Source organism: Chaetura pelagica, unplaced genomic scaffold (assembly GCF_000747805.2).
Source record: "Chaetura pelagica isolate M959 unplaced genomic scaffold, ChaPel_1.0 scaffold344, whole genome shotgun sequence".
Lineage (NCBI taxonomy): Eukaryota > Metazoa > Chordata > Aves > Apodiformes > Apodidae > Chaetura > Chaetura pelagica.
The window spans coordinates 6,028,317-6,038,290 of NW_009953098.1; the positions used below are offsets into that span (position 1 = coordinate 6,028,317).

The following is a 9,974-nucleotide window of genomic DNA, read 5'->3' on the forward strand; positions in this document are numbered from 1 at the left end:
TGAAAGTTCCTTATCTTCTCTTGAAATGCATGAAAATTCACAGACTTCTGTTGTACTATCCCTTCCTCTCCTGAAAATGATGGCAAGTGGCAGCTAACTAGCTCTGAGAACAAGCCCAGGGTTAAGTCTCCTGTTAATAGAGGTTCACCTTGCACCTGCTGCCAAAATAATGGCTTATTATGATCCCCTGTTGGATAACTTCTCATGACCTCTGTCCCTTGCTTGTGGAGATTGCAAGTTTTTCAGATCAGGTTATAAAGCAACTTGTCTCCGTGCTATCCTTGGAAACAGATGCACATCCACATCATTGTAATTAGAAGTAGCTTCATGAAGGTGTAGCTCAGAAAAAAAAAATTAAAAAAAAAATTTGCTTTTTTTGTCTTTGTGGAACGAGGGTGCATCAGTATTTGTCCAAATCACTTCTTTAACAGCCAAAGTGTATGTTTGACCATCTGCATTTTTTCAAATAGGGAAAAACAAACATAAATCAACTGCAATTAATTAGGGAAAAATATAAAAATTCTTAGTTGAACATGAGGATCATCCTGATTGCCTGTATAAAGTAGTTTGTAAAAGAGCCTAAGGCTAAGGTTTAGTTAGCCTTTTTAAAATTTTGCCTATGGCTCAGTGATGTTAAAATAATAATGTAATTGAAATGAATGTGATTGCATGTTTGGTTTTTGGAAAACAAGTAACAATATGGCTATGGATTCATGGATTATCATATGGGCTCATCTTATCACATAGGAAACTGGGTCACAAACTAAACAAAAGACATAATGCTACAGAATTGTAACAAAATTGTGAGTTCAAAAGTGCAAATAAACAAGATAATTGGCCTTTTAGCTTCTCCTTATAAAACCAAAGTTTTATTTGCCTTTTAAACGGGACACTAAAATTTAATTGACACCCTACAGTGCATGCAGAACAGACAGTCAAGAAAAAGAAGTTATACGAAATAGGCAGAGAAGCATAAGAGATTAAGATTTTTCAAAACTAATAGGAGGCAGTCTGTAAAGGTATTAAGTCTCAAAGATCTGCTGTTAATACAAACCTGAACGAGAGGAAATAAGACTGGGCATGGAGATGCACTTGTAACAATAATAGTAACAATATCTTCTAACAATTTTTCAGAAAAAAATTACAAATATTGAAAGGCCAAATCAGAATCTTTCACCATCACTGGGATGCTCTGTGCAAGCAGCAGCTCCATGTTGGCTATTAAGTATTGTTTGGAGAAGGTCTTGCTTGGGTCACATTGTTCACAGACTGATTTTTTTTCTCACGAATTGAGAGAATGGTCTCTTTGCAGAAATGCGCACGATCTGCTGTGAGAATAGATACACCTTAATTCAGGGCTTGAAAACAGCCTTGCAAGACAGAGGTTTGTCCAAAGGACAAGACCTTGAACCATTTTTGACCACCATTTGGACCACTCTGGACCATGGTACCTAGGTGCCATATCTCTTGGAACAAGAAAAGAGCGCAAACCAGACCAGTTGGTTGGTTCCCAGCAGAATGCAGAGGAACTGGTCCATGCTGGAGCCAGCTGCTGTTGGTTATCTTTAGCACTGCACCTCTTCTCTCTGCTGACTCCATGGGATATAGGAACCAGCAGCCTTAAGAATGGCTAATCTGTATTCTTCATTGTAGTCCTACACTTGGCATGGTAGGCTTTCTGAGAGCCTTGTGACTCTTTCTTCAGATACTGGGTCCCTAGAAATCTGGGAGATTTTCAGTGGAGTCACAGGTCAAAAGTATTCCTGAGCCTTATACCTGATAAGAAACAATGGGCAAACCCAGGATTGTTTTAAATACTCTGGGTTTTTAGGGTCAGGAGACATTTGAGACTATGCTTTGTTTACATTGCAAGAAGGTATGTTTCCTGGAATGTTTGATCTCTGCTTTCTCTGCAGTACAGAATCTACATTAAAAACTAGTAACGTAGATCATTAATAAATATGTTAAAGAAGCCTGATCTGTGAGGTACACACTCAGTGTATGTGAGGACATCCAGCGGTGCTATAGCCCCACTTCAGTGATTATTCCCATGGAATTAGAGAGGTTGCATGCCATTGAAATGATTTGGAGATTGCCAGATTCTGTAATGTCTTTATTTGCCCCTTTTTTCACCTGTAATGTAGTGCCTTTTATTTGTTACTTCAGCAGATAATTTTTATGGTAGCTTTTCTACTTTATATCCTGCTGGAATATAGTTTAACAAAATGCCTTTCGAAACAGTGTATTTAATTTCTCAGTCATGCCTCTGGGAATAAATTCTTGCTGTATTATAACTTCTTTTATATCTTTACTGTGCTTGAGAACTTCTATAGACTTTTCTTTCAGAAATCATGACTTCTTAATCCCTCTCTGTCTCTCATGTGTGTCTCTTTTCTGTCTACAACAGCTGTTGTTTGCTGCTGGTATCCACATCTGCTCACTTCTGTAAAAGTGCCTTAAACACTTAAAGAAATTCCTTAATAGCATTTATATTTTTGCATCTGGAACTCCAGTAAGAAAATAAAATTTTCACACGTGACTGACTGTTTGAGGTGTTATGCATGATGCTGTGCCAATGAGCTGGTGTTGTGGAAAATCCTTTAAAAAATTACTTTAACAGGCTTTAGTGATTCTGAATGGTTGCATTTATGGCAGGAAATGTTTCATGATGGTACTTTCAGAAGTAACGATGCTGTATATTTCTGTGTAAAAGTCATGTCTGCTTTACTGGTAATTACTTCCCCTTGCTCTTTGCAAAGTTAAGCGTGCAGCTTTTTGTCAAAGCAGCTAATGGGGCTGGCTGAAAAATTGTTAAATTCAGTTCTTAACAAGCAAAATCGGTAATGTTGAATGAACATTTTTCTGGGAAGCTGATTTTAATTACAAATGGGACTAGCTCATCTTGATCCAGAAATGTTTTGGTTTAGAAGTGCTGCTGTGCTGGATAGCATTTTAGTTGTAAAATCTTGACTATGGATCAGAGCCCCAGAATCTCTCATCTCAGGTTCTCTCCCTGTCTCTGATGAAATCGCCCTCCATGAAGAGAACCTAGGGTTACAAGAAGTTTACTCTGTTCCTACAGAGTTGAACAACAAAGAAAATCTTTTCCTTGCAACTCCCATGAGGTTGACCACATTTATAAATGAAAATACTTTTGGTTTTTGTCCAAAATGCTTGTTGTTCTATCTCTATGAAGTATGGGAAATTGTTTCCCCAGATAAGTACCTGTGAAACAAAAGACCTTTGACTGCATTTTGATTATTTGCTCCTACTAAATGAGTTCCTCAGGACATCAGAATGGTTAATGACTAAAAGTCTCCAGGTTAAGGGTAGAAACTTTCATCTCATGAAGCTAAACTTTGTTCCTCATTTGAGGTGTCATTAATAAGCCTTACACTTTCCAAATGGTTTCTGAAAGATTTTAACTCTCAGTTCAGAAGCCACTAATTTCTCACTAGGAAAGACCACACCCAGATTTCATACAGAGATTTCGGAGTTCTGGACTATAAAAGAATAAGGCATAAATATTTCTGTAAAGCAGGTCTGAATCAAGGTAGAGCACCAGGGAAAACTACATCTTAATGTTTTGGCTTTTACACAGACCTGATATTTGTAACGTAGCTGCTAACAAAGCTCTCAAGGTGCTAGTCAAAGGAGGGAAGGTATTTTACAGACAAGCAATGTAATCCCATGTTTGTTTTTAAAGAATATGGGGAGATGAGTGGATTATAACAATATAGAAGGAAAAATTATGATTAAAAATGTGCTCAGGCTAGTTTAATGGTGACAAAGTTGTTACAATTAACAGCTACGCTGAAATTAGTGTATGTAATATAAGTAATTCACTCTATCTACTGCATCACACAGAACAATTTCAGGACTGCTTAGAAGGTTTACATCAAATATACCTTGCAAGTTTGTTTGCATTCATTGCTTGGCAGATTTGAACAGCCCTGTTTGTCTTTGTTAGTCTGTTCACAGTTTTCCAGAGGAGTTTATGCCATTTTTGGATTCTATGACCAGATGTCAATGAACACACTGACGTCATTTTGTGGAGCCCTTCACACATCCTTCGTCACACCCAGCTTCCCAACAGATGCTGATGTGCAGTTTGTCATCCAGATGCGACCAGCATTAAAAGGAGCCATCTTGAGTCTCTTGACTCATTATAAGTGGGAAAAGTTTGTGTACCTCTATGACACAGAACGGGGTAAGCACCAGCATTTTAAGTGATTTTTCTATTTCATAACTCGCTGTAAGTATTACCAGAATCAATATGTGCAGCCTGTCCCAATTTTCTTCTGGATATAGGAGGCATATTCTGATGGTCCAAGAAAACCAGTTTGTTCTGAAGAAACTAAATTGAATTTATAATGAAAAGAAGGTATCTTCATGTTACTGATCATTTGTAAAGAGATTGTCTGGAGGATAGTGGTAGGACTGTAAGCATTAAAGTTGGAACACCTGGTTTCCATGGAACCTCAACACTTGCCAGGGTTTTGAGTCTTTGCAAGATAAATAAAGCCAGCACTATGAAGTAGGCTGTTAAGCAAGATCTTCTATTGTGCATGACATTGCAAATCTCACACCACTTTACATAAATGCTCATCTCTTCTATTACTGGACAAAGATAATCCATGCTAAGATATACTCTGGAGATGTCTAGGCATCAATAACAGCCTAAGAATATAATATATAAGATGCTTTAGGGCTCTGCTGGAGAAAAGATGCTCTGGATATGTCACATGGATATCCAGTGATGAATTCAGAAACATGACAAGAATGACCAGTGTTATGTTTTACTAAATGAAAACATACTAAAAACAGTGGTTTCACACTTCAGCCAGTTGTTAAGTACTGAGAAGCACCTAGGGTTAGCAAATCCTGTCAAAAGAGATCTAAGCATCAGAAAACATTTTCTGTCAGGAATCTTGCATATTTCTGTGGAGCAGCTGGTGCCACCTGCTCTGAGCGTACAGAATTGTCTTGGTTACAGGTTTTACCTGGGTAGCCTTTTGTGCCACTGGCATTCTCAACAACTTCATGGTTACAAGCTCCAAGGCTTTCTTCATATCAAAGGGGTCTGGATAGAGCCTAAGAAGCTTCAGTTCCATTCCCAGCTCCTGTGATGAAGTTTTGATCCCCCAGGCTACTGTATCCTAATAAAGATAAGTGTTCAGTGGCTGTAACTTTCCATGCTGAAGATTAATGGCATCACCCAACTAAGGACATTCTGTATTTTGAAAGAAAGTAATTTTTAGTCTGGTTTGAGGTGAATGCCAGGAACAGAATTTTCTGAGTGATTTGAAGGTGTTAAATATTTCTGGTGTTGAAAAACACTAGCTATGAGATTGGGTAGGAAAGTATGAAGTTAAGACTTCCATTAGTTTTTAAGTCTTAAAACTGCTACCCAAAACCACATCTTTCTGGTTTAGTCCACTTTTAAATGAAAGCTCCTGTGAATATGCCATTTGTCTGTGTGAGAAAGGTTTGATGTGACCAAATGTGATAAATGTAGAGCATATGATGAAGTAAAATGTTGCATGTTCCAAGACTGATGAAACTTATCCATGATTAAGGTTAATAAAGTTTGTTTTGGAAAGAGATCATCAGTCAACCAAGATCATGCCTAATGAGGAATTTGGCACTTCATGCTGGGAAAAAAATAAAAAACATTGTTTCACTGGAATTTGTCTAGATAATAGTGTCAGACAGATAGTAACAGAAGTCGTAAGGGAAGACTTGGAGTCTTGCATTTTTCTACAGTCCTCAGTGTGTACAATCTTCAGATAGACATGGTCTAATCATGAGCTTATTATGATGACTAATCCCTTTGGAACAATTTACATTGTGCCCAGGCTTCATTTTACCTTGTTCATACTAAGGTTTTAATCACAGGTTAAGCCACTGCTCTTGCTGGCAAAACTAGCCCAAGAAATCTGTCTTTAGGATGGAAGAGGCATCAGTGTGTATAGAGAGCTTGCTGACGGGCTTTGAGTTGTTTGGGATAACCTTACCACATCTTTTCTTTCCTTCCTGTACACATTTCCTTGTTACTGTTGTTTGAGAACGTTTGTCCATCTGCTGAAACAGAAACAAAAATGAAGAGCTGATTGCCTTCAATTCCATCTGGTTTAGTTTGTTTAAAACTGGTAGCAGTCTTAGCGGAGTTTTAATTGCTGTATTCTTCCAGGATTAAAATAAATAAGATTTATATAGGTGGGAGTGGCAGGGCAATTAGGTACTGAGAGATTGACATTAGATTCCTTTACTTGATGAGCAGTAATCCTGGATGACAGCACCTGAAGCATTTGGCAATTCCAATAGGCTGCCAAATTTTTGTGATGTGCCTTCAAATACAAAAAAAACAACATCCCTAGAGGTTGAACAATAATAATAGTGAATGACTCCCTGTGTGGGATAGTGAATAGGCTGTGCATGTTCCTATGCTGAGATGCCATTGGAAATTAAACGCTAGAGGTGTCACAGTTTTTAATAATTCCCTTCTTAGATACTTAGCTGCTTTGAGGCACAAGCAGTGTCAAGTGAAGGTGTTAAGCAGTTTACTGTCAGTTCCTGAAATAAACCATCATTTAAATACTGCCTTTCTATGAAGATTATTATCTCACTGGTTTGTTCTGAGAGTCTAAGAAATGGCAAAACATTAGACAACTCTTTCTTATGTTTAGTATTAGTTATGGGCTAAATTGTTCTTGCAAGTAGTTTTACAGTGTTCTGCTGAAGCAAAACACTGCCATGTATTAAACATTGCATTTCATTTATAAATACCACAGCATATTACAGATGCCATACAAACTGAATCAACTTTCTAGTGGTTTTATACTGCCTATTGAACTACTTCCATTTAAGCTTAGGAAAATGGAGAATCAGCTTTAGAAAATTTGTTTTCTTAAAGAGTGGCTTTTTTCTTCTTTGCCGTCAAATCGTATAATCATATGGTTTCCCCCTCAATGACATTAAACACAATACTGTGATTTTTGGCTCCTGAAATGAAGGCAAAAGATAAATCTGAAACAATAGAACATAAGATGTACAATTAGATAGCTAGATAGAGAAGCTTTTAATCCAGTGAGTTAGCATTTATGTTGTATATATTTATATTTCTTAGTACATTACATTCTGTTGCTATGAGATGACTGAATGTTGCAGATTGTGTTCTCAAATGTATATTTATCTGCAGGTGCATAATTTAGTTTCTGAAAAACAGCTAAAGCACACAGAAAGAAAAATGGTATGCAAGATAGACTAATTCCATCAGCAAGAATTATGGCTTATAATTGTTTATTTCCGTTGCTGCACTTAGTTTTCTGTGAAGAAACTAAATTTGAGAGAAATACAAAATTGCATGTTTTTCTCCTAGGACCAGGAGAGAAAATACATCGTACTTTGCAGAGAGTAATGATGCATTAGGAAATGGCTGCAAAGGGAAGAAAGGACATTCATTAGGCAGTGTATAGAAGAAACAGGCATATGTTCATTCCATGCCACATGCTTTTAGTTCATGTGAAAGGGGAAGGCAAGGTTGATTTCTGTTTGTATTAACTCACATCAGTAAGTTGACACTGTTGGTTGCTGTGATGTATGCAAAATATCTGATTAATCATGTGGTGTTAACTTCCTCAGTAGGCTTCTTTGCAGTAGAATTAACACTAGTTAAGATTATGTCAGAATGAAATGAGATGGGGTTATGTACAGAAAGCTAGTAAGAATTTGGGTAGCACTTGTCAGGAAAGTCACCTTTTACATCTCATGGTGAATATTATCTTTCATCAAAAACCTCAGGTTTAGTTCCAGCCTTCAGATCTGTTTCTCTTCTTGCTTTGCCTTCCTGTAAATCAGATGTTACTCCACTGAAAGCAGTGGACCTGAGTAACACTAGTAGGAATGTGTGGAAAGGTAAGCCTGTGGGTTTCATAGTCATCTTACTTAACGTTGTGTGAAAGTGTGAAGTACTTCTCATTTAATTATAAAAATTGCATGCTAGATTGTGATAGCCAACTTTTTTGTTTATTTAAATTTCCATAATGTTCCTTAGGTATCGTTTCAGTTTATTTTTGCCTGAGAAGCACTGTTTGGTACAGATATTTCACTTCCCATCTGTCAGTACGACACAGACATTTCGTCCTACGTTACTTTGATTTGTCATACCTGCTGTGCACAGAGACATTGATTTCTGTCATGTAGATCATTTAAACAGAATCACACCAAGTGATTTCTGTGATGTGTATCAAGTCGTTCTCCTCCTCCTTCAGATCATAAGAGTCATCACAGGACAGGAAAGTGATGTTGTGTAATGCCTGCCTACACCATGGGAGATCAGTCTAAACAGAGCTACAGATAGATCCCTGTCTTTATGGATTGTAACCAAATACCTCTCTAAATCTGAAAATCATCTGTAATTTGCTTTTGATATAGTCTGTACATAGGTATCCAGGAATACCTACAATAAGGGGCAAAAAAGTTTGGGTAAATAAGGTTATCTTTGGCTAATTTATTAATAATTTTTTTTAATTGGTTAACACTCACTAGGTAAAAGTTGAGGAATGGAAGTGTTCATCTAAAGCCCCAGGTTATGTGGCTAAGCAAAGCTGAAAATATCAGCTTTAAAAGCAGTTACGTCTTTAAGCTCTATTGCCACAGAAACTCATTTGATCTGAATGTAACAGGCAGGTAAGGGTGCAGAAGGCCTGAAACTACAGCTTCAGAAAATATGACCTGTCATATTCCTCTTAAATATAAGACCTTTAGGTAAACTGTTGCAGGAAGAAATGTCAGGTAAAGAGTCAAAAAAAAAAAAAAAAGAAAAAAAAAAAAAAAAAAAAAAAAAGAAAAAAAAAAAAAAAAAAAAAAAAAGAAAAAAAAAAAAAAAAAAAAAAAAAGAAAAAAAAAAAAAAAAAGAGGTACAGCCTTAAGCTCCTCAATGATGTGTCAGGCATCAAATTGTCTTGAATTGGGTTCAGTACAAGGCAGTGAGGTCTGGTTCACTGCTTCTGCTGAAGACAAAGAATAACCCTTCTGTTTAGTTCTGCTTTTACAAAATGAGGTTAGTTATCTATTGCTATCAGAGGACAAGACACTTCTGTACAGCTTTCCCTGGGGAGAGGGAGATTGGAGCTGATAAAAGAAGTGGTATGTAGAACCAGGCTCATTATATCTTCCACAAAATTAAATTGATTTTTTTTTTTTTTTAATGAAATAAGAGTTGCATTGAAAATTACTGATACATGGAACATAACATTTTTGCAAAGCATCTGGAGAAAGACTAATTTTTTGTGCAGTCTGAAAGGACTCTGCTTTAGTACCTGATAGATTCCTGGGGATTTTGGGATGTCAGGTTCTGGTCTAAGGACTGCTAAAAACAGCAATGAAAATGCAATCCAATAAAAAGGGCCAAAAGGGGGATCTGGGGAACTATAGGCCTGTCGGCCTGACCTCTGTATCAGAGAAGAGCAAAGAGGCTGGTGAGGGCTTTGGAGGGCATGTCATATGAGGAGAGGCTGAGGGAACTGGGGTTATTTAGTCTAAAGAAGGGATAGCTCAGGGGAGATCTTACTTCTCTCTACCACTACCTGAAGGGAGGTTCTAGAGAGGCCAGTCTTGGTCTCTTCTTCCAAATAACTAGGGATAGGATGAGAGGATATTGGTTTAAATTATGCCAGGGAAGGTTTAGGTTGGATATTAGGCAAAATTTCTTTACTCCAGGAGTGGTGAGGCATTGGAACAGGCTGCCCAAGGAGGTGGTGGAGTTGCCATCCTTGGAGGTGTTCAAGAAGCATTTAGATGTGGCATTTCAGGATATAGTTTAGTGGTTGTGGTAGTTGGATTATGGTTGGACTTAATGATCTTGAAGGTCTTTCCCAACCTTAATGGTTCTATGATTCTGTCAGAAACTTCTGTCTTCATTTATGAAGATCATTCTTCAATAAAGGGGAAAAATGAAACTGCTGGTAGCA

General features: G+C 37.3%; 1 protein-coding gene across 1 annotated transcript in view; it reads left to right on the forward strand.

Moving 5' to 3' along the window:
* Positions 1 to 9,974, forward strand: part of GRIA3 (glutamate receptor, ionotropic, AMPA 3) — a 141,562-nt gene that overhangs the window by 27,903 nt on the left and 103,685 nt on the right. The window contains exon 3 of the mRNA XM_009997227.1: positions 3,971 to 4,210. Within this exon, the coding sequence (XP_009995529.1) occupies positions 3,971 to 4,210 (240 nt within the window). The remainder of the gene's footprint in view (positions 1 to 3,970; positions 4,211 to 9,974) is intronic.